General features: G+C 41.0%; 1 protein-coding gene across 3 annotated transcripts in view; it reads right to left on the bottom strand.

Annotated features, from left to right (window-relative positions):
• The window catches only part of LOC123647634 (cyclic AMP-responsive element-binding protein 5), a 121,330-nt gene that overhangs the window by 70,862 nt on the left and 24,402 nt on the right, over window positions 1-26,066 (bottom strand). For all 3 annotated transcript variants that reach the window (XM_045565243.1, XM_045565245.1, XM_045565246.1), the window contains exons 2-3: window positions 22,387-22,513; window positions 16,888-16,998 (exon numbers count right to left, since the gene is read on the bottom strand). In XM_045565243.1, the coding sequence (XP_045421199.1) occupies window positions 16,888-16,998; window positions 22,387-22,513 (238 nt within the window). The remainder of the gene's footprint in view (window positions 1-16,887; window positions 16,999-22,386; window positions 22,514-26,066) is intronic.

The raw sequence follows: 26,066 nt of genomic DNA, 5'->3' as shown, positions 1-26,066 counted from the left end.
CCAGCCCTGAGAGTGAGAGCTTTCTTAAACTTGTACCCTGGGTACCTCTCTTGCCTGCTTTCAGTGTCAGAAATGAACCAATCTGCAAGCGACTATATTTGTGAAGGGAGAGCTCTTCATTGGGAAGGCCAACCCAGCACAGCCAGGCTTTAAAGATTCTCACAGCACTTCCAATGGCTTATGCAAAGGCAAATCATAGGGTCCTGGTCAGGTTTTTTGTTTAAGATTTTAAGATTTAAGTAATCTTCAGATTTACTTTAGAAAGCTGCTATGTGCTGAATTATGTTCCTCCCCTCCCCCCCACCCAAATTCCTATGTTGAAGTCATAACCCCCAGGACGTCAGAATGTGACTATAGTTGGAGATACGGCCTTCAAAGGGGCAACTAAGGTAAAGTGAGGTCATTAGGGTGGGTCCTCATCCAATATGACTGATGTCCCCTAAGAAGAGGAGATTAGGACACAGGCACACACGGAGGGAAGACGCTGTGAAGACCCAGGGAGAAGGCAGCTGTCCACAAGCCAGGGGGAGAGGCCTGGAACAGATGCTTCCCCCTCAGTCTTCCAAAGAAACCAGCCCTGCTGACACCTTGATCGTGGACTTCCAACTTCCAGAATTACAAGACAATAAATTTCTGTTGTTGAAGCCAGGCAGTCTGCAGTACTTTGTTATGGTAGCTCTAACAAACCAAGACAGACATAAATTAATAGTTTCCTAAGTTTTCTAAAGTCTACTTCCCCAGGGCTTCTCCCTCTTCTTTTTTTCAAAAATAGCCTTGAATCACTATGGACAATGAGCCATACATAACACCTCACGGGCTACACTGTCATCCAAGTCTCAACTCTCGTTTACAGAAAGCAAAACAAACCACAAAAGCAACAGTCTGTGGCACTGGTTGGAAAATTCCCAAGCATAGAATGGTAGGTGAATGAGGATTGGTGTGTAATAACTTATGTTTTAAGGAACTGTAGATACAGTTTGGAGGTAGGCACAAATGTCAGACACTGTGGGCATTATTAGTGATGAGCATGAGATGAAGGCCTTGCCCTCCTTCTAGTATGAAGCATAGAGAATTGCTTCAATCAGTTCAGCCCTTGCAGGGGGTACATTTAATCCTTCTACAGATCATCTCCCTCATTCCTATCTCTGGGTTCCCTGCTAAAAAGAATCAATTGTTCAAACATGAAAGAGTTATAATGTAGCGATTAAATATGAGAATAGCACACTGTGGTGATTTTTAAGGGCTATGGAAATGTTCATATCTTAAGCTGGTGGGAGATGCAGGCCCTTGCTAACAAGGAATCCCCAGGACCCTGATTTCTACTCTCACATGATCATCATTTCTGGTTTCTAAATCCAGCAATGGTGCGGGAACAGCCATAATGGAGCTCACAGGAATAAAAGAGGAGAAAGTTCAAAATGCACTTAAATCCAGTGGTATTGAGCTATCTTAAAAGTAATGCATCTTGACTGATGAATGTTCATTCTACAAAAGGCTGTTCCAGGGATAGTTTCAGGGACAGAATCCCCTCAGAGAGAAATGTGTTTCCTTTCCTTATCCCTGAATTCCAGGTGGCTGCTTCCACAGCCAATAAAAAACATTGTCCTTGGGGATGGTAGGATGGGGATGGGGGGTGGATGTCTGTCCCATACTACTCCATTCTTCTGTCAGCACATGTAGAGACTCCTTCAGATATATTATGGAATAAAAGGCTTTTGTGGGCAGCCCTGGGAAAGTAACCATCTCTGACATTTCTTGTGAGAAAACCCGTGTTTTGAGTTCTGAATGACTGACTTTTAAACACACTTTGGGAACACCACCCATGAGGGAGAGTCCGGGACTGCCTTTAATAGAATTGTTTGCAGACGATCTACCTTGGAGTTCTAGGGTAAACATTGTAAACCTTTTAAACAACACTCAAGTCCACAACCTTTTTGGTAACTCAACAACCTTCAGTCCAGCAGACTAAATTATTATACTAAATCAGTGAATTTAACAAGTGTGTTAAAAAAAAAAAAAAAATCCCTGCATGGCCATAATGTTTATATGTTCATAACGGGTTCTTGGGTCCTGAAAAGCTAAAAACATAGTATTCAGATAAAACATGTTCTTTTGAATTTGCAAATTTCTAAGTATCTAGTGTCAACCTCAGTCTCAGCACACATTACCATAGTTTTTGTTAAGAAGATATTTCTCTGTCATTCTTTTAAATCCTTCTCTTCCTGGATGACTGGGAGAATTCCTTCAAAAAGGATTTCTGTGACTGAGTTTTCCCAAACAACAAAGAACATCATAACCCTAGCAATGGAAGACCAAGTGGCTTTTGTGCTAAGCAAGACCTCAATTGCACTTTGCAGACACTCCCAGGAGAGGAAAAACATTAAACAGAAAAGGAAAGTGGTCACCAAACAGAGTTCTGCTACTGAGAAATCTGCCTGGAACTTTACCATTCAGAGAATACAATTTATATATGTCCACAGTTGTTTCCTGATATTTTCATCTGATCTGCCTGTTATCTGCCCCATAACTCACCTAGAACTGCTTCCTAGTTCCTTCACCTTTTGGTGCACAAAAGCTGCTTTTATAGACGTCTCCAGCCTCCAACCTACATATCAGCCAGTGATTTGCATAATCCTTAACACCCCCACCCCCAATCCTTTCTTCAGCCACCTAATGCAAACAAGATCTGGCTCAAGCTTCCCTAAACTAATCCATCTAACACCATTTAGAAGAGAGACTATTCCGTGTAAGTTGGCACAGCCGAATAAGATCTCTATTGTATAAAGGGGAGTCTTAGTAGAAAGACATTAATGAATATGCCAGTGGGGAGAGCCTCAGCTTCCCAGTTGCTTGCTGGACCCTAATGCTGCAAGAACTTTGGGAAACTTGAATTTTTGTTTTTAACCAAGGTAAAGAATTTAACTCCACCTCCCTGTCTGAATCCTTGTAGTTCTTCGGGAGACCCAGATCACAAGCAACAACTTGATGGAGACTGAAGACTGGCCTGATGCTGCCTCCAAATTCTCCTTCTCCACAGAGTCTCTGCTTCATGCTTGAAGTAACCAGTCTGTCCTCTAAACTCACATATACCTTTTTGGTCATGACCCCTACCTTGCACATATATATGCACGTTATTTATAAGCTAGGACTGTGTCTTATGCATCTTTGTAAAACTCACTGCCTAAGGATAAGCTGTAGCATATATCAAAAAATGCTTCTTGAATAAATAAATACACATTTTAAAAAATAACTTTTATAGATAACATTCTCATGCTATTTTCTCCTACTATCTCCAGGCTTCACCTCATTCTGTTTCTTTTCCCTGGAAAACCTTCCCCTCCCACCATTCAGATCGGCTTGAACTAGTGCTATTGAATAGAAATTTCTGTGCTGATGGACATGTTTCTCATCTGTGCTGTCCAATATGGCAGCCACATGGACCTACTGAGCACTCGAAATGTGGGTAGTGGGACTCAGAACTGAATTTTAAATTCTATTTTTACTTTAACAAATTTAAAATTTAAATAGCCACATGTGGCTAGTGGCTTTTGTTTTGGAGAGCCCAGGACCTTGACTCATCTGAGAAGTCTTCCTGGAGAGCCACTCTGGAGATCTCATTGCCATAGGTATGAAGAAGGATTAGGCACTTAGCTCTTACTTGACTTTATCATAACATTCATCACAGCATACTTAGGTGTCTATTTATTTACTTGATTTCCCCATTGGACTGTAATTTCCTAAGGCTTATGTTATGTCTTATTCACAGGTGTATCTCCAAGAACTGAGTATAATTTTGGCATTTTGAAGGTCCTCAATGAAGATTTTTGATGAATGAATGAACTGATTGCTCAGTGGACTGCTTGAGACATTTCTTCATATTCAATAAATTTACAAAACAGATCTCTTGGAACAAAGGAAGCTGGGAACTAAAAAATGAATGGTGGTGATGTGATAAATGATCTGTGTCTAAGGAGTATAGGCAGGTTTGCAACTTATCTTTCCTCAAAAACTCAGACCCTGTCTTCTGCTTCACCAGAACTTAGGGACAACTCAGTTGTAGACCCCCTGGTCATTAAGCCATGACTTTATCCAGATTCACTTGTTAAGGAAATTCCCAGGAGATAAAGTTCATTGCAATGATGGAGTGAGATAAACGTGCTTTTTACTATGATCCCATGTTCTCACATACCCCATACTGGTCTACAGAACAGCTGGACTCATTCATCAGATTTGAAAATAATCAAGTTTTCACACTCTGTTATCATGGATACGGTTGTTCCAAAGGGTGTGTTGGCAAAGAGCCTATTTAACCACGTCCCAGAGATCCATACACCTCCACCCAAGATACTGGGAACTCTATCTCTTTTGCTAGCATTTCTCCCAAATACACTTGCAGAGCATAAGCTCTCATTCAAACCAAAAATGATCCTAGGTGTTTTGGAAAAAAATAAATGCCAAAGTTGGCATGGCACTATTTACGTCATTTAAGGGTACATAGATAGTTAAGTCTCAGGGCTAGACATATTCCAAATATTTGTGTAATTTAAAGTAATTTGTACAGACACAGTAAAAGTCTATTTTAGGTAATGGAATTTAATGTATATTTCTTGGTGAGCTCTTAGTCTTCTGTGTAATTTTAGCCCTAATATTTCAACATTAAAATATTTAATGTTATATACATTTTTGTATGCATATGTTTGTGAACTAACAAGCCACAAAACAATAACATGTATTTAAAATTTGAAAATACACTGCACTAAACTTTGTTTTCTAAAATAAGTTTTTAACTATCTAAAAAATTATGAGTCGTGTTTACCTTTATGTATTTCAATTAATTGGTGAATTCAAAATAACAGCTGTATAACTCCCATGGGTTTCTATACCCAAGTCTCTATAAAGGGCACAATAACTAAGTCCATTAATCAAAACTAGCAGTTGAATTCTAGAACAGATTTTTACCATATCTTTGCTGAATGATCAAAAGTAAGTTATTTAATCTCTCAGTTTCGATTTTCTCCTCTCTGAGATTATGAACCTTGTATAAGAATGTTTTAGGCAACATGAATTAAACCAGTAAAAGAAAGAGAAGTATCCTTTAAAGCAGGGGGGAAAAAGGAAAGAAAAATATATATAGAGAGAAATTACTATGTGCTAAATGGTCTCTCTGTGTTACCTCATTTACTCTTCAAAAATTGTCCCCGTTTTATAGATGGCTAAGTGAGGAACAGAGAGATGAAGCAACAAGGTCATGCAGTTAAGATCTTAAGCCAGGCAGTTTGAGTCTATGTTTTTGTTTTCAATCAATGTGTTACCCTGTTTCTCAAACAGAGAAAAAGTAAAAAACAACAACAGCAACAATAAACAACCTTATTCTTAATTCCAGTCTAAGGCTGTGGTTCCCCTAAGAGGCTAGCCTGGTTGTCTAGGTGAAAGGTGTGAAAATGTTCTGTAGATCTTAAAATACGAGTTGGTGGTCACTATTAACATTATCATTAAGGATACAGAGACTTGATAGTTTCCAGTTTGACACTCATGGTTTCAAATATTAAAAAATGATCCCCAAATTTCATGACCTGTAGTAACTTGAACTTCTATTGGGGTACAGATTTGAGCTGCATTTGCTACAAAGCTTTGCAAGGGACCAGGGCGGGGGGCAGTCTGGCCCTCCATCCAGGGCCAGGGTTACAATGTGGTTTTGCTCTCTGCTTGTCCACCTGGGTGCAGGGGAATGGTGTGTTACCTGCATGGGTTTGGGGATTCACAACAGTGCCAGGAAAAACCCTTTTACTGTTGCAAAAAGAAAAAGAGGCTAAGTACATAGTTGACACTGATAATTAATGTTGGCTGAGTAATTGCCACTGTGGCCATGCTTCCACCCCAACTGGAATCTAGTCACCATGCTGTTTTTAGGGGACCAGTGCAGAGACCCAGCATGTGAGGGTCAGATCCTCCTTTAGAGTCACTAGGAATGTGGCTCTGAAACCAGAGCCAGGTTCAAATCCTTGGTCACCCAGTAAGCACACGCTAACATGGCCCATGATCAGCTCTCAATGCATGTTTGATATTATTACATAATTAATTACTCATATTCATTCATTTGACAAATAGATATTTTGTAGCAATGACGTGCCCTTCAGATCCCTCCCCTCAGGAAGCCTAGGCACTAGTAAGGAGGTTATAATCTGGTTGTCAGAGGACTCACTCAACTTTAAATTACTGTTCCATTAATATCACCCTGTGGGACTTAAACTGCTTATATTTTCTGTTTAATTTTCTTGCTTGAGAATGGAATCAGCAACAGTTAACCATCCAGTAATGATGATAACATTTAGCCAATATAAATCCATATACTTACACAGAGATTAGTGAAATGAAAATGGTCAGAAGTTAGTGTGTTATAAACAGGATAAGAGTAGGATCCATATAATTCTACCTCAGAAAATTGTAAATGACACAAACACATACCTTTGGTTTATTTAAGATACTTAGGTAGATACTTAAATAAACAAAGGTTTGGTTAGGTAAACATAGAAAATGTAGAAGAGCCATATTAATATTCCTAGGGAAGCCAATATTTTTGTAATAAATAAATTAAATAACTATAAAAATCAGAAAGCTTAAGGTTAGGGGAAAAAAAAAACTTAAAACACTGCTTCCAAGCAAAAGTGATGTAAAACAAACAAACAAACAAATCCACAAAAAAACAGAAAAACTACTAACCATGTTTTAAGGTATGCATTTAGTCTTAGAGAACAAAAGTATAATTAGTAAAGTAAGGTGGCAGAGCTGATTAATTAAGAATTTGAAAAATGCAGTAGAGGGAGGACAATCTGCCTTATTATTAGTGCCCTGGGTTCTGGTACTAACTCCAATTGAGAAAAGTTGCCTTAAAACACAGAGATTTATCAAAGAAGAAAATCAAGAGGCCAGCAAATACAGAAAAAGATGTTCAACAGTGCTCCTAATGTATGAAACGCAAATAAAAATTGGCAGAGATTCTGTTAAAAAATGATAATGCTTAATACTTTTGAAAATCTGTAAGATGAACATCCTATATTACAGGAATGAATAAAATTTAGTATGAATTTTAAGAAATTTGGCAGTATATATACCAAATCTTTAAAGCATTTATTCCCTTTGGTCTTTTAATTCTAATTCTTAAAATCTATCCTAAGGAAATAATTAAAGATGTAATTAAATAGTTTCAGATCAGTTTTTTGGTCTGTTTTATTTTTATAACCAAACGGCTATTTCTAGTGGAAAAAAAATTGAATATCCAGAAATAGAAATAAGGGAATAGTTAGATTTTTATGTGATACCCACAGGATAAATTATATTAATACAATTATTAAAATACAATGGTAGGAGAAAATGCTCACGGTATAATATGAAAATTTAAAAAGCAGGATATAAACACTATATTTAGTATGAACCCAATTTTGATATATTACATATATAAACAGAGAAAAAAGACAAAGAAAATTTTCCTTTTAAGATAGCCCCAAAAGTTTGCTGCTATAAATTATAACCAAAACTGCATTGGAATCCATGAACTTATGTATTATTTTTTTTTTTTTGAAGTACTAAAGTCTTGGGCCTGCAGCAAGAGGATTTCAATACTGAAGTGTCAAAGCATCTGATAAAAGGCCACCTCACCTTCAGGTGGTGCCACATTTCAGGCCCAGAGGGCTCCACGGTCTCATGCAGCACTTCTCTGCAGAGCTGCACTTGACCATGGCTGGCAGAGCTCCCAGGTACCAATGCAGAGATCTGGGAAATTGTGGGAAGAATTTACACCTGCTCAAACATCTCTCTCCCACCCACATATCGTGGGTCCTTATATTCTACCATTAGTGAATAAATCATTTAACTTAAGTCTTATCGTCTCCCTAGAACTTAAAAAAAACAAACAGCCCACAACGTGGGATGACATATTAAATCACAGTAACAGCTCCATCTAAATTAGTTTATCAGACTTCTCCCTTCATTCTATCAACAAACATTTCGTTGGCACCCAGCGCTCACTGGAGAGATGCCAAACTGGGGACACGGATGGAGCTGAATCAAACTGGCCTCTGCTCTCAAGGAGTCCCCTGGCTGGCAGGGAGGCAGGTACATAGGCAATGACAACACAGTGAAGCTCGATGAGGAAGAGACAAACAAGGTGCAAGTGGAGTTGACCCCAGCAGAAGCTGTGGCTCCCGTCCACCTGGGGAAGGTGAGAAGACTTCACAGGAAGGTGCATTTGAGCTGAGTCTTGCAAAAAGGAGGAATGGAGTTTGCAGAGGCAAAGGGGGATGTATGCAAAGGCAATTGGATGGGATAGGCAGCCAGAGACTGCAAGAAGCTCAGAAAAATGTTAGGTTCCTGGGAGGGGCTTCTGGAGAGTGATCATGGTGTGCAGAGATGAGTGGAGAACAGGCTGGAAGGGACTTGGGACCAGACTAAGGCCAGAAATACGGATGTGGCATGTTCCTGTTGGGGGAGCAGGGGTGGTGGGGGTGAAAGGGAGAAGGATGGTCCAGGAAAGGATACAAATGAAACACTTTGCCAACCCTGAATTCTATCCAGGTGAGCTCCTTACACTGCAGATCCTGGCTGTATACTGAAGTCAAGGCTACTGACTTGCCTTTCTGGTTGCACTTTTAATCTCTGGAACGCAAGGCCACGGTTAGATGAAAGTCCCATCCTCTGTGAACAGGTCTTCTGTTCTGGTGACTGCATATACAGTTTCAAAATAAAAATAATTGCTGTATGCCTTTATTGTCTGGGACTTAACTATTCTGAGAATCTAATGATTCCTCTTACTCATATTAAGGCAATACAATAATCATACAGCACTATCCAGCTAGATGGTGTTAGTTTTCAAGCTAATAGGTGATAAAAAGGCAATTTTAGAAGGATATCAACAGGGAAAATGTACTCTCTGTTACTTTTAGACTTGAAGATTGAATTCTCTCTTTTATTTTTTTAGGAAAAGCCTAAACCTTTAGGAAAACTTTGCTTCCTCTGTGTACCCAAATGCCCCACCTTCTATGCCCCTCAAGGCTTGAATTTTCTCACAGATCTTCTGTACTTCCCACATAAAAAGCTAAATCAAGGCACAGTCATCAACCCAAAGTGCAAAGCAAACTTTCGTTATTAGCTGTGCTGGCAAAAATCTTGGAAAGTGTAAGCTACATAGATTCCAAGAAAAAGACCAAAATATATCTCTGCAAAGCAAAACTGCCCTGTAACAAGATTGTTAAATTTCCTTTTTTTTTCCTGGCTTTTCTGACATAGCTGAACTTATTTGCACAATGTTCCAAAGCAGATAGGGCTACACGTGTACACACACGTACACAAATACATAAGAAAGACATGCCTGAAAACTTCATTGGGGGGGGTGTTCTGCCCCAGACCATGTGCAGTTTCCTTGCGCAGATGCGTCTTAGACTTCAGGCTTGGGATCATTAAACAAACATAAAAACAAGACCCAACAATGCGCGTGCTGGGCTGGATGACAGAGGCAGTGAGCAAATACTGGGATCGTATTTCACCTATTGCCATAGTTACCAAAACAGGGTGGATACAGGCAGAAGGAGAAAGCAAGACAACTGGGAAGACAATGAGTCCTAGGAGAGTGTGTGAGTGTGTGTACGAGGAGCCAGTTGTGAGGGTGGAGAGGGTAGAGCCCAGAGAAGAGATCAAATGGAAAGAGGCATTTCAATCCCCCTTTGCCCATGTGAGCAGGGGACTCGGTCACCACTCCACACCCGGCACCACACAGAGCTCTGAAAGCGCAAGTAAGATCGACGAGGGCCCAGAGAAAACAGTGATGGGACATGGGAATTTTGGTTGGTGGCAGGCAAAAAAATCAAGGCAGTTAGTACTAGGTGCCAAGGGATGAAATACTTGGCATGTACTTATACACTGGCTGGCACACAAAAATAGCTTGGAGGTCTCATGTCAAGACCACCAAGTCTCAGGAAGAATCAGAGAGAATTGGGCCCAGTCCTTTGGGCAATCTGATGGTTAGCTTCAATTCCCAGTTGACATAGAAAGGAAAAGCTAACTGGCCCCCTTTACTCGCATATACTTTGCCTCCATAACCAAACTCGGCAGAAGATGCTTGAAGAGATACCCCCTCAACAGTTCACTGTCACAGCAACTGGCTGATGGCTTTCCCTGTCACATCCCAACTGGCACATGGAGAGTGAAGGGCAACACATTTGAAAATCAGGAATCCGAGTTCTCATCCTCCTTCTTCTACTCATTAGCTTTGTGATCTTAGACAAGCTATTAACTTGAACTTCTCCAAGGAAAGGATTTTGCTACAATCATCCCTGCATTCCTTTCCTGCTTTGGAATTTGGTGATTCATAGGCAATTGATACTCTCCAAATTGTTGTTTCTAAGGTGAATATAATCAAATATATAATCTCATGTATTTGGGGTTCTGATCAGCACATGGAATATAAGCTCTGTAGGAACTTATTCTTTTCTGTAGAAATATAAATAAATGGTTGGTCTTATCAATGATCTCATAATCTAGTCATTTACATTTTATTAAAAATGACATGATATATTCCTAAATTAAACTTTCTACAGTTTAAATGGGCAACGTGGGGATGGCATTTGAAAGGTCATACTTCCAGCCGACAGAAAAGAGCTGGGGCTTCTATTAGCTCTCAAAGTGCCAGTCTCAAAGTTGTTGCCTTAGTAATAGCTAACTCAAATTCAGCACTTGGCCAGAAAGAAATATAGAGAAAGCTTCTCTCTGGTATTTAGTTGATGAGGCCTAGAGAATTTAATAGGTATAAGCCAAGAGGTGGCTGGGTCTGAGCTATTAATTTGAGTCTCATCTTACTTTATGCCACTGAGCTTTGTTTTTATAAAGGGCTGCTTTTATTCAGAGTAAGTTACCATGGGAACACCAGCAACAGCATATAATGCAGTAGAAACAGGACAAAAATCAAAGAAGACCTGGGCCCAGGGCCTACTTATGCCACTGAGTGATGCTGGAAAAGTCACTTAACTTCTCTGGGTCTATAAAATGAGGATAGTAATATTTTCCTGTGGACCCTACGGGGTTACTATGACGCTACAACGAGACAATGCATATGGCAGCATTTTCCAATCTGTAAAGTGCTCTATTAATATAAACTCAGGATGATCATTCTTACTGTGGGCGAAACACTATGGTTAAGGGCCCAATGCCTGGGTTCATATCTCACACCGTAGTTTACCAGCTGTGTGTTCTTCCACAAGGTACCCAACCTCTCAGTTTATTCATTTGTAAAACAAGATGAAGACTAGTATCTACTTCATCAGATTGTTGCGAAGATTAATTGAGAATATATCGCAAGGTGCTCCTACCACACTCATAAGTGCTTAATTCATGTTGACAATTACTATTTTCTACCATTGTCTGTTAAGAAGGCAAATTGCCTTTAAAATGAGACGCGTCATCCATGTCAGAGAGAGTGCAGATTGTTATTGTTGCTCCTGTTGTCATGGAACCTTACGCAATTCCTATTCATCTGCATATTGGACAGTGGTTTTCACAGCAGCGAGGGAGGAGGATTCTGAAAAAGTTGGTCACCTTAATTCAGTCCATTGTCGTGTTTTGATCACTGGCTACAGAGGCACGTGGCTGCTGGCACGATGCAAAAGTTAATGAGCACTCGTTTAAAGTCAACAGCGTTTGCTGGCCACAAAGCTTCTGAGCAGCAGACAGCTACTCATTTACTGCTTTTTATTCCTGGGCTTTTGGGAAGTGAAAATGGGCATGATTTAAGCAAATAGGCAAATCGAAGCACTGCCTGTCTCAAGAGTGCCAGAGAGATGTTACCTGGAGACTGTCCTTTCATGTGTACGAACTTTCTAGGCAACTCCACACAGAGCCAGGCTCCTCTGTGATTTATCACAGAGGACAGTGGGTGGCCAAGGGGCACCGCAGGCAAACAGTTATCCAGCTCGATAATTAGGGAGGGGAAAGGCAAACACAAACACACCCAGGTTGACATTCAAAACAAAGTGGATACGTAACCAAGGATTGCTCACTATACCTCCCTAGCTCTTGTCTGCCGGTCTGTGAGGAGGAAGCGGTGAGGCGGCAGCAGCACTGTTAGGAACGTACCAGGACAGCTGCCAGGAAAAGTACAACTCTGAGTCGAAATGTGAAGGCCCAAGTTCAAGGCCCAGCTTTGTGTTGAAATGATGCCTTGATCCCCCTAAGTCTTTAGTGGGCCTTGATGTCCTCACTTGTGAAAACAGGGATTTGGACAAGGTATTCACTAAGTAGCCTCCATTTCTAAAAGGCCTTCATTCATTCATTCATTCATTCATTAGTGCATATAGTTATATATCTATTCAATGAACTGCAGACGTAACTATAGACAAGGCATTGGCAATCAATGACCAAAATACAGCATGACTAGTTTGTCACCGTGGAAGAAACAGCATTTAGTATTGATTATTTTTAGTTCCAAGGAAGGCAATGATACTCCAACTTCTATTTTCTCAGGAACAGACATACTGCTTTTTGTGTCAAGGAAAAAATATGATGGATGTTGTTTCTAGGTATCTTTTCAAGAAATCGAATATACTCAGCCACTCTTTCCAGGCTGATTTGACTGGTTTTATTCTCTCCTTCTCAGCCCCACCTTTGCTCCCACACATTCCGTCCCACCCTCGTCTCCATTACTAGGGTTCGGTTCCTTCCCGTTATTTCAATTCAACTCAATTAAATTCAGTTCTCACTCATGGGGCCTCTCGCAGTACAAGGAGCTTACAAGATGCATGGATTATCTTCAAGGAGCTTCCAATTAATCAAGTAAGGGAGACACACATGTAACATAAGAAAGGTCAAGACGAAAATGTGTTTGGATAAAGAGGCAGTGAGGCTGGACCAGTTCGTGAGATTACAGAGCTCAAGTTAAACCAAAAGGGAATACTACCAACTACTCCACCTCTTTTCCAGGTTATCTGGAGGTCTAAACTATCATTGCCATCCCTGTCTCGCATTTGCATGTAAATATCAATTAACACAAAAGAATTTGACTTAATCTGCTGGTTACTGACATCTGGTAACCACATAATATTTTTTATCCAAAGCATCAATGTTATCATCAAAAAGCTTTGTCATTGGAGTCTAAAAGAGTCTTTGCTAAGTGATATGTCACTGGGTGAGTTTTTAACCTCTCGTAGCCTCAGTTGCCTCAGCTATAAAATGGGGACGATACCTCTATCACAGTGCTGTCCTGAGGACAAAATCAGGTCACAGCAGTACATACCTTCTTCCTAGTATCAATACTCCCTAGCCTCCACTAACCCTGTCCAAACATAAGGTGAAATCTGAGCGGAGCGGCCAGAGCCCTGCCCGAGTAATTGTTTCTATGCCATCTTTCATTTTAATAGTTTCTTTATAGCAGTAGCCACTGCATCTTAGTGAGACACTAGACAGGTGTATGGACAAGTCCCCAGCCACTTATTTAGCTTCTAAACCCAAACAGAAACTTCTTTCAAAGCTAGATAGAATTGGTCTCATTCCCACAAATAGAAATGAAGACAAATCTACATAAGTCTGAGAACACCATGACCACATCACTACAGAGTCACCGCATGCTGCAGAGACTGGCCGTGTGGCCCAGTGCAGCCTGCACTTTCCCTGCCCTCTGTCTCCTTCTTTCTCCCTTTTCCCATTTCAGTCTCCCTTTCTCCCTCCTTTGCTCCCTTTCCCCGTGAATGTTAACAACGTCCACCAGGTATCCAGTGAATTTCTTTCTAGCAGACCCCACTTTCGTCCAAGACACACACTGATCTCAGGAATCTGGAAGGAAGGGCCTACTATTTCGGGTGGTTAGAAAGATGGAAGGCTCTCAGGGCTCTGAGTCCGCTTCGACCCCCTCCAAACGAAACCCAATATGTGCATGTGCACTTGTATAATCGTGAAACCATATGTCTGTTGGCTTAGTTCTTCAGAAAAAGAATCCAGAAAACTAAATTATAATCAGTCAGGATTATGATAAAACTAGCTTAGACAGATGTGGCTACAGTTCATTGATACTAATATACATTAAATCAAAAGATTAGCACATGTGCTTCTTGATTTAGGATGTTCCAGATTAATGGACTGCAGAGCTGGGTAAGGACACCCATTTTGCTCTCTCCCACAGTAGAAATTACCCATCTGGGGCAAGTAAAAGGACGCATTCTAATGGGCAGTCACTAGTCAGAGAGTTTCTAACAATGTTGCACATTTAAAGCAATCCTGTCTTAAGCTTTTGTCCACTTCCAAGACCTCCAAGTTTCACCAGAGATTCAGGATGACGGCTTTTGTCAGTGGCCAATAGGGAGTTTGAAATGGACACTCTGACACCACTGTCCCCAGGAGAATAAGTCTGCAGTGTTTTGGTGTGGGCAACACCTCCCTTGTAGCTCTCTGGTTACTTGTGTGCTCTGAGAACACACCCTGCAGAGTGCATTCATCACAATAGCCCGTGTGTGACCTTTGGAAAAGTCCTTGAAAACAGTGAAACAAGAGTCTGAGTTGAAATCTGGAATCCATTCCAGTCTTACACAGGAAGAAAATTAGGCATAGAACAACAAAGCCCATAGTTCAGAGAAACCTGGGGAGGCTCTGGCTGACATTAAAATCAGGGAAGGGTTTCTTTTTGTTTTTTTTTTCTCCCTTCACTACGTTGTATTTTACAAAAACTTTTCATCTGAGCAGCCCAAAGCTGCTAGAAAATACTGTATGGTTAGTAGAAGCAAGGACTGGTTTCTCCAGTAAATAAAGTAAGTGGAATAAGAACAGAGATGCTGAGTGACATGCTCAAATTCACTTACTTAACGCTTTTCCAAGCTAAATGCTATTCTTCCAGACGTGAGTGGCCAATACTCCTACCATTTTCCCCTTTGGATTAACATATTGGCAATATCAGGGATGGGGTGAGAGCTCGGGGCAGAGAGGATAGCTGTATTTCCTGAGCCCCGAGTCTGTGATGGAGTTCATTAGTGCAGACACCACAGGCCTGGAAATCGTCATTCCCTTAGAACATGAGTCAGCAGAGGGATGTGCCTGCTCAGTAAATTTAACTCAACAAACATTCTGGGGGGTAAAACGATTTTTATAAGTTCAGACCATCTCCCTTTGTTTCCAGCTAACATTATTCACAATTAATTTACCATATCATATGATTTATTGCATGCATATAAATGCTTATAAACCTGTACTACCTTTGGATGCATTTTCCTTCTTTGCCACCAAGAAAAGAGATAGGACACTTCTGAGTCAAGTGGTGGCAGAAAATCCAGCGAAAATCAATTGGCAGAAAAATTTGACTTGGAATGATGTTTTAGAATCCACTTAACATTTATCTGAAAGATCTCTCAAAAGGGTACGGACTCTCAAACAAATAAGATTCAGAAGTAATCCATCTGAGGGACTATCTCAGATCCAGACCCGAGCATTTATTCGTATACACGAAGAACTTAATTTTGTTTTTTTCTTAAGTGCCTTCACAGTTCATTTTTTTCTTTTCCTTTTTCTTTCTTTCTTTTTTTTTTAAAAAAAAAAAGGTAAATGGCATTACTTTGGTCTCCAAAACAGATGCCAGTTTGAACTTTATTCTGCCAGCAAGTATTTGGTTTGGCTCTGCAGAGCTTGAGTTGCAAAAATATTAGCTGATTCCAAAAAGATTTAACGAGCTTTGCTGCAGCTGCTGGTGCCATTTGGCACGTCACAGGGATTGTGGCACAGCAAAGAGAACTCTCTTGACCACAGATTTTATTTGCCCAAGGTAGCCAACACTGGGAGTTCAGTTGATTCGTTGAGTCAAGAAACTGCAAGTCAAATGAGTGAAGTTTCCAAGAGAAAGTGACCAAAGCAGGCATCAAAAAAAAAAAAAAAACCTCTTGCTGACATTGAAAAGGAAGTCACTGGGTCTGACTCCACCCCTGCACAGGAATTGATGGCTAACTTTCAGAACTGTCAACAACATCCTCATACCAACCATCAGACACAGTCTCTAATGCAGCCAGTCAGCAGAACAGATGAATCTCCAACTTCTAGCAAAAGCCATCCTTATCCAGTATCAGATGCTAAGAAATGTGCTGTAGTACACTCTGCAGTCATCTGATACCTTACTAATTGTGGTGTCAGAATTTAACTGTATGAAAACTGAGTGACCTACTTCAAGCAACTCCACTAAATATAACCAGCAAGTTAACTTTATGTTGTAAAGGCAGGCATGTATTGCTTTTACTAATGTTTAGTAAAATACATATGCATAAATCTATCACTGTGATTGGAAAGACTGACCTTACTGCACACAGATATCATATGTTAAAAGTCACTGAAGGTTGTCACCTGAAGCTGTGCATTTCAATAAGGGTTGCAAGAAAATAAGGCTCTCATCCTTTCAAATCAACATCACATCTGACAAATATAACAAAAAACACAAAGTATTTTCATAACAGTGTGTACTTAAGAATCAAATATCTGTTTTAATGGCTATGGGGACAGGAAGAGTAGCGTTGAAACTACCTTGAAGAAAAAGAAGCTCTGGATTATTTTTGTTGTTTCACATGATGAATAAATATTCACACATACTTGGGCATATCTTACCCCACCTCCTATGGATCTCCTAAAACTTCTAAATGTCCCTTTTATTAACACCACACAATGATCCAATGCTTGTTACATGATTATCCGACGCCAAGGGTCTATAACAAATATCCTCAAAGAGAGAGCCAATCTCTGTACTGCCTTTTTACAGAAAGACCTATTCACCAAGGCAAAGACAGAGCCCTCCACTGGGCTTAACCAAAATGCTGGAGTCAGAGTAGAAGTCAAAAGAAAAAGTCATGCAATAATGAAAGGATGATTATAACTGTTATTTACCATTTTGGCTTCTGAGTGCATTGGCTGGACTTGGGGAGAAGCACAGGGGTTACTGAGATTTGGACCTTGCATCCCCATGATGCTGGAGTTCACTGACATTTGTCTCTCCATCTAAAAGAAAGGAAAGCAACAGAATTAGAAGTCTGAAAACGGCAGTCTAAGTCATAGACAAAGCTGCACTTCTCTTTCAAGTGGATTGTTTAGCATTTCTTTGAAGAACTACTGATTTCAAAAGTCTGTGGTTTGGTGCATGGTAAGCAATGTACTCCGGGGCCTTGAACTCAAGCATACCAAAGAGTCATCCAAAGCTGTGCCTTCTATAGATGTTCCAGGGCCCTGCACGGCGGCTCGTGCCTGTAATCCTAACACTCTGGGAGGCCAAAGCAGGAGGATCGCTTGAGGTCACGAGTTGGAGACCAACCTGATCAGAGCGAGACCCTGTCTCTAATAAAAATAGAAAAAATTAGGCAGGCATGGTGGCACATGCTTGTTGTCCCAGCTACTCAGGAGTCTGAGGCAGGAGGATTGCTTGAGCTCAGGAGTTTGAGGCTGCAGTGAGCTATGATGATGCCACTGCGCTGTAGTTGGGGTGACAGAGTGAGACTCTTGTCTCAAAAAAAAGAAAAAAAGAGAAAGATGTTCCAGGCCAAGGAGAACTACATTGTCATGGTAGATCATTTCCAAACCAAATTACCCAATTCTTCCACTTTTGCAAACACTCCAACTGCCACTAATCATGCACATTTTAAGGCAATAAATATGCATAGTAATATATACATAGAAAAATACTGAAAGGACATATAATATGCCAAATGATTAACTCAGGCTATGACTTTTTTTCCTCTCTAAATTTTATACAATATACATGACTCTTTTGGGTAGTAAGAAAAAACAAACAACATTAGTTTTAAAAGCAATGTTCTCAAATATGGCAGGTCTTCCTGGGGCTCTAGCTTGTAACCATAATCAGAATGCTCCAGCTGTGTATTTGAGCCAACATTCAGCACATCTCTTCCTGGTTAACCTAGTGGAGATTCTACATGGCTGGAGTTCCCAGTCTCCCCTCGCAGCAGGACGAGGCCTCTGGGCAGGTGCAGTCGACAGCCAAGGATTTTATATGACACACCAACGACTGACTTGGTCCCACAGTGTCCTCCCCTGGCCTGCCACCGTGTCTCGAAGGAACATCATTCCGATACCTGAACTGAGTTCTGACATTTTCATCTCCAGGGTATCCCATTAGGAAGTAAATATAGCCAAATTTCTACTTCGGTCCAGGAAGGGTGTGCCTGATTAATAATATTTTCCATTTAGTGGAAAATTAACACTTTTCAAAGAAGGAGACTAAATCAAGTACACTTAATACTAAAATCACACAGAAAAAAATAATTAGACTTTCCTCAGGGGAGAAAAATAGATTCTTTAATGCAAATGTGTTTCCATTTACCAAAGGATGGAAATGAAAACAATGGTTGGAGATTTTAGGGAACCAGGTTTCTGCTCAAAGTTAGCCTAGGGAGTCAAGGAACATATGGCGTTCCTTGTCACTGGAGGTGTCCAAAGAGTGGAGGGCAGAAATCTCACAAACAGGAGTGAAGCTGGAGAGTCACAGCTGAACTGAATGACCCTTAAAGGTCCCTTCCGTTGTTGACACTCTGTGACTGCAATTCCTGTTGTGTCTGCCCCAGGGGCAGAGGTGTGATTAGGACATTAATCTGCGGGTTAGTAGAGATGCTAACTAAGGTCTTCTTCTTCATTGAGTGGTGGATATTCCCTGTGACAGTGAAGAACTGTCAGCCACACCCTGGCCTGAATTAGCTGAGCATCTGGTGGCCTGGGGACATATGAGGCCTGGGGACGTGTGAAACCGTTTCCAGAGGAGCTAATGAAGGCCAATTTTCTGTACATTCCAGAGTATTTCAGTACAACTTTTTGAGGCCTTACCAAGTCAGCAAAATAAAATGTTCACTCCCACGTATCCCTTATACCTCCAGACAGCCTAGGCTCTCTAACTTTCTTAAATTATTTTTTAAATGGTGGTAAAATATACATAATACAAAATTTACCATTTTAACTTTTTTTTTCCAAGATGGGGGTCTCACTATGTTGCCCAGGCTGGAAAGCAGTGGCTGTTCCCAGACATGATTACAGCGCACTGCAGCTGCCAACCGCTGGGCCTAATCCTCCTACCTCAGCCTCCTGAATAGCTGGGACTACAGATGCACATCAGCATGCCCGGCTCATTTTAACCATTTGTAAATTAAGTACATTAAGTTCACTGTCATTAAATACATTCAGGTACTCTAATTGTTAAGTTATGAAGAATTTAACAGTTTCATTGCTCTAAAAAAATGCATATTCCTTATAACCCCTGCTTCCAGAGCCCCGTAGGTAGGAGAGGTGATTGACCCCTTATTCCAATTGGTGACCCTCTCAGAAGGGGAAGTCAAAGCGCCAAAGAGCTTTTGCTTTCAGTTTTCCAAAAAAGGATCTTTCAGAAGTACAAATGATTGTCCAGAGTCTTCTAAGCTACTAGTTATACAAAGAGATGAGAGTAGCCTGCTCACGGCTTCTGGATCTGGTGTCAGCAACGCTTCCCACTTTTTGGGCTCACAAAATACTGGTTTTAAACAGGCTGATTTCTCTATCCATAAAAAAAAAATTGCATTTTCATCTTAATGATTGTTGGCTTATAGACACAGAGTGTCAGCAAGAGCCTCTTCAAAACAACTATTTGGTGCTCTGCATGAGGAAGCCTCTGTCTGCGCCATGAGCACAGCTTTACGAGTTGGGAGTGGCTGCCTGAATACTGGACATTTAGCATTGCAGGGAGAACAACAGGCTTTCATCTTTTTCACACACTGGAAAACAGAAGCTAGAGAGTGTGTAGTTCACTGAACTTTTGTAATTATCAATGGGTGCTCATATTCCCGAATTATCAAAGTATTTGACTTTCAAGATAAGACATCACAACCTAGTGACCTCCTTGAAGGCAGGGCCTGCCATGTTCTTCAGCATGTCCCCAGAACCTAGGTGAAGTGTACTTGGCACATAGAAGGTGCTCAAGAAAATTTTGGAATGGATGAATGAATCCACACATCATTTTGTTTCAGATCTAGACTTTGTGAAATGTGTGGCCTGGCTGCATACATTACAAATCAGTTAAGAATCTCACCTTCCCCTAAAGAGATAGACTTATCTTTCATACCCAGGGAATCCTGGTCTCCCAGGGTAGGAACTCTAGGGGAAGAGGCTCTCCTGTGACCAGGCCTGAAATGCCAAAGTTATAGCAAGGGAGATGGTGACATGACAATAAGGAAGAAAAGGCCCAGGTTTCTACAGCCTGGAACTTTTAGGATATACTTTTTAGAGATCTTGTATTAATCATTGTTAGTTGTATTCATGTCACTCAAGACCGGGGATTCTCAATCTCAGCACATATTGGCACCATATTGACATATTGGGCCAAACAATCCTCCGTTGCGGGGGGCTACTCTGTGCATTGTAGGATGGGTAGCAACATCTCTTGCTTCTACCCACTAGACACTGGAACCCACCCCCCATCCTAGTTGTCACAACCAACAGTGTCTCCAGATATTGCCAGATCTCCTCGGGGGGGACAAAATCAGCCCCAGTTGGGAGCCACTGCTCCAGACTGACACCTACTGTCGTGGCAGCCACACATGGCACTGACGTAGGTTAGGGAACTCCCGTGGAGGCGGTGCTAGACCATGAACCTGAACCTTGGTTTCTACTCTGAGGCATTGACAGAGCTCAAGCTGTACGACGAGATGGCTCATTCAGCCCAAGTGTCTCATTTTTGTCCTTGGGAATGGTACACAGTTTAGCCAAATGGAAAAAAGGGTTGTATTTTTCCAGACAATGCATAGAAGTTCTGAAAGAAACTAATTTTGGACAAGAGGAATTTAAAGCCTAAACGAAGATAGCTTGTGGTGGAAGTCTTCATGCAATCAGTTGGGGTGAATAAAACCTGGGATAATTGCATTGATGGTGTTGTTTCTCCTTCATCTAAAGGGCTCTAAGGAGACAAGGCAGGTAAAGTCCATCAGCTCAATCTGTCCTCTGGCCTAATGTTGCCAAGTCAGTTTCTAACTTGGAAACAAGTCCACTTCTCTAAACTGAGTCAGCCAAGTGTGTGTCTTCTTTTCCCTGCCTACACTTAGATAAAGGAGCAAATCGCTCAATGCATGCGCTGCTTGGTGTGAGTTGAGATGTGGGTTCCAGCCCCAACTCTTCACTCACAAGCCGTGTGACATGAGACAACTCCCTTCAATGTCTTATTCTTTAGCTTTTAATCTGTAAAATGAATACATCAGTAATTACTGCTACCGTATCCCTGCAGGATTGCTGTGAGGATAAAATGAAATAACAACATAGACAACTCCTTAAAATGCTAAAATGCTCTGCAAGACACTGTTAATATTGTTGTGGGGGGATTTTAATTGAGTTGTCACATTGCCTCAAGGGCTTTTGAGAACTCCTGTGGCCCTGTGAATAATAACCCCAGCCAAGCACAACGTCAAGGAGGACAGAGAAGAGTGCAGGGAGAAGATCTTGTGGAAGGTGAGGAAGGTTTCCTCTGGAATGGTCTGTACCTCCCCTCTACGTTTATCTCCTGTTTTTTATTGTTTATCATTATATAATAAGTGGAGACGCAGGAGTCAGACTTTCTGGATTTAAACCCTGACTCTATCACCTACTAGCTCTGTAATCTTAGTTCAGTTACTCCACCACTGTGCCTCAGTTTTCTCATCTGTAAAATGGGTATAACAGTGCCCTACCTCACAGGTTTGGTGTGAGAGTGAAGGGAGAAAATGCAATGTAATGTCGTGGTTCAGAGAGTGGACTCTGGAGCCAGAATTCCTGGGTTCAAAACTCAGCTGCTTTGCTTCTCAGCCGAGCAAGTGACTTCCCTTAGTTTCCTCGTTCAAAAAATTGGGGTAGCAGTAGACCTACCTTGTAGGATAGTTTCACGTGTTGACAGAGCACTTGGAAAGTGACCAGCATGTGGAAAGCACTCAGTAAGTGCTGCTAGCGTGATTGATAGAACCTGATACACACGAATACATGTTAGCAGCTGTTATGTATGGTTATTGTTATAATTATTGCTCTGAGTCCTGGCTAGACCACTCACAGGCAATTTAGGGACAATCTATATGTAGCCCAAGTTGTAGACTTTGGAGTGCTTATAAAACACTGTTTCCCTGAATTAATTCCATTTCCTGGGTGTCACAGGCCCACTTGTCATCAGCAAGAAGATGGGACCCTATCTCACAGCAAAGCACTGAAGGGCAGGAAAGCCAGCAAGGCACCTAGGGATGGGCAACGGGGCCCTCAAAGCAAACCGGCACAGCTCCGCCCTCCATGCAGAAGCACTCGCCTTCTCTCAGTTTAGATCTCAGCTCTTCCTTTCATCTTTCAAGAGGGCAGACTTCAGTGCAAGTGGCAGGTTACTAAGAGACACACAGATACACTTACTGGCATCAGGACAGCGGAAGATCCTGGCATGGTAGGGTTGGGCAGGGTCCCGGGCATGGAGGCTGGCATGGGCTGTCTCTGTCTGTTGTGGAGCTGTAGCAGAGAAGATAGAGAGCCTGGGACAGGCCTGGGACAAAGAAAAAGAAAACAAACATTATTCCTAATGCCCTGGGTCTGTTTCACCAGTGTCCAGAACAGCAAGGACAACACTGTCACATGTGCAGCAGATCGGATCCACTGATGGGAGAGCCACATAATTGAGGATATTAGGGAAATAATAACAAATAAAACACCAGCCTGGCTTCCTTTGCTGCTTCCTAGTTAATACATCAAATTCCACTTCATTTCCTGACCTCTGTTATCTAACTGATGTTCAACAGAAACAAGCCAGTAGATCTCCTACAAGCCCCACATCTTAGGAAAGGGACTTCATGGCGAAATCCTGTGTTTACTTGGAAGTCTCAGCCCTCTGGAGTGTCTTAGAGCCTGGGAGCTGTGCACATTTATTTTAGCCACACTCTCCAACACCTCTTCCTGGAAGCCTGCCTGGCTTTGCTCTGGGTACACTTTCACTCTCTGGATTTGCAGAGTAAACTTCATTCATGAATTCCCGACAGAAATCCCTTTTGATTTTTTTCATAGTTCTCCACTATGAGTGGAAAAAAACCAAAGACAGGACACAAACCAAAGCAGCCGGATCTCAGGGCGGCGGCACAGCTGGCCTTTCTCAGGGCAAGTCCAGAGCTCAGCCTCCAATTACCAACGGCTCATTTCATAATAACTCGAGGTGTTAGGCTGTTTGACAGAAACTGATTTGGGCTTGACCTGTAGGACTTGGGTAAGCGCTCCTCGGGGGAGTACTGTACGGAGTTTGAGCTTTTGCTTCAATTTGCAGAAAAAAAAAAAAATTTAAGGGCCTTAAATTGACTTAATGAGCCAGGGAATGTGGGGCTGAGGGAAGAAGGGAATTATTTGTGTTTATTAAAAATGGCAAACAAATGACCTCCCCAGCTAAATTCTCAGTCTCCTGATGCTTTTGCTCTGGGGAGCTGTATAAATGTCAAACCATTAAATTCAGGACTTAACAACAAACAAATAAAACAGAACAAACAAACAAAAACCTCTAAGGACCTATGAGTCTTCCACGTTACAACAACCTTACCCTGCATGTCATGCTAGAAACTAGTGCTTGCAGAATTAATGCATTTTCTTAAAAAAGAGAGGGAGCACGTGCGTGAGTTTGACTCCCTCGTGCTAAGTGCTGGGCAGAGGTTGCAGACAGAGACACTCAGTGCGAGCCAACACCTTCCCCAGCTCCAGGGAAGGACAGCCCTGTCTAGATCCCCACCAGAGTAGCAGAAGGAGCCGCTTCTTTGGAGTTCCTTTGGCTCCTATGGAGAAGTAGGGGACTGATGTGAAGACAGAATGCCATGTTCTTCCTTTGCATGGCTGTTAGAATTCCCAAGAAGATGAAGTTTTCCACTCTTTTTGCCCCAGAGCTCTTCTGGAGAAATAGAGCTAACCCCACAGTCACACATCATAGGATTAGTCATAAAGTCAGTGAAGATTTATGATCAGCTCTGGAGGGTGTATATATGAAAATATAAAAAAATATACAGCCTTTCCACAGAGGTGACGTGGGTGCACACAAATGACACTCAGTTCTAGTAATAGGACGTGCGTATGAGGAGATACATAGCTAGGCTAATATAAGTAGCTTACAGCAATGAAATGAGTGTTTTCAGATAAGCAAATGAAGCACTATGGGTATTCCTTGGCATGTGCTCCTGTGACCTCAAGAGGAGTATGGATTGACCATAAGGACTAGCAGGACCTCGGAAAGCCCTTTAGCTTTTTATAGTTCCAGGAGACTGCTGATTTCAATTGCTCCAAAATACTATGGCAGGTTGTGACTTCCCTGGGTCTTAAGGTCTCTTTCAGAGGTGGGTAACTCGAGTCAGATAGGTATAGGATGGGGCTTAACCAGCAGACAATGTTGGCTTATGTCCTCCAGTCTTAATGTCTTGTTTAGGAACTTTATTGAAAAGAAAATAGTTGTATATCAAAGCATATAGAGTTTAATAATAGTTCCTCTAAATCCAAGATTAATAATCTGAACTCCCTAGTTTCATATTGAGGAAGATTCACTGAGAGCACCCCGACATATAGGTAATCACCTAAGCTCAATAGATGTACAAACATACATACATACAGCTTTTTATCATATGCCTGTTTCCCTAGTCACCAGCGGGAATGCTTTGAGTATAGACAGTTAGGGACAAGCAAAAACTATTATGGAAAAGATAACTAAAAACATTTCTTTTTATTATGTTGGTTTGCGGTATCATACTGATGGACAAAGGGCAATATGTTATCATCATTTTCATTCAGTCTCTTTTAACCTGACATGTTAAAAATAATCTTGGTTATCAGTTTTTATTGAACTATTCTTTTTTTAAAAAAAATCAACTAAACAACTTAATGTGATGCAAATGGAGATGCAAAAATATGAATTCTCATTCCTCCCAGAACTATGGAAAACTCCCAGTTGTTTAGCATAGTTTTGGGAATGGTATGTTTCGTGTAATTCAATGCTCTTATTAGCTAAGTTATTTCTACACCTTATATAGATCTATCAGATTTTAAAATACCAAATATTCCCTCACTAAGATAGCCTTTCTGAGTACTGAATTCCCTTGGGATTATAACAATAATTTCCTAATGATACCAATCAGACTAATTAGCAATGTATACTTGGAGGGAAAAATGATCATTTGAGATATATATGTTTGGATTCTGAATAATTTTGAGGTGTTTGTTTTACACAGATTCTGCAAATTATTTCCCCAAACTGATGGAGTTTTTTAACTTTTTGCTTGAACCATTAAAACTACAAAAACTGTAAAAAGTAAAATGACTATATCTACCCATCATTAGGTATATAAAAGACTAGACTGAGGTGATTATCGATATAGTGAGGTGTAAGAAAAAATCATTTGTCCAGCATATTCATATCATTGGAGCGAGACTGGTATTGGAATAATTGCATTGGCTAATTCCTTTTGTGTATATTGAAATAAGAATTATTATTATTTAATATATTCAAAGTATATTTACATCCCTAATTTTATGTGACTTGAAACAATGCAATATGGTAGGAAGGTCCTATTATTCCCATTTTACTCAGGAGTAGGCTGAATTCAGAAACATTTAAGTTTGCCCAAGGTCACATGGGTCACGACAGGGAACAGGGCTTATACTCAACTTGCAACACAGGGCTTCCCCCATCACACCTTGATGGGTCCCCTAACTACGTTACTATTGATTTTTTGTGCTGAAATAAATTCACAGTTCATTTCCTTTGATGGTCACAATGTTCCCTGGACTTTGTATGCAGTAGTAAATTACTGTAATACTGCTAACATGAGAATTCACTCATCCACGTGAAATTACGTTTTCTTCCTTCAAAAGAGAACAAAACAAAATTTCCCAAACAACACATCAGTTAGACTCTGAAAATAAGATGGCAAATTGCAGTAAAGTTGTGAAAACAAAGACCCAACAGTCTTTCTCCAGTGCAGGCTTGTTGCCATGAGCTAATAATTCCAGACTTTGAGCAAGCCAAGCCTCCTTTTTAATAACCATATGCCTCTAGGTAAAGTATTTCTACTAAAAATTAT

Source organism: Lemur catta, chromosome 11, assembly GCF_020740605.2.
Source record: "Lemur catta isolate mLemCat1 chromosome 11, mLemCat1.pri, whole genome shotgun sequence".
In the NCBI taxonomy this organism is placed as follows: Eukaryota; Metazoa; Chordata; class Mammalia; order Primates; family Lemuridae; genus Lemur; species Lemur catta.
The sequence above is the reverse complement of the archived record's forward strand: the minus strand, read 5'-3'. Positions and strand labels throughout refer to the sequence as shown.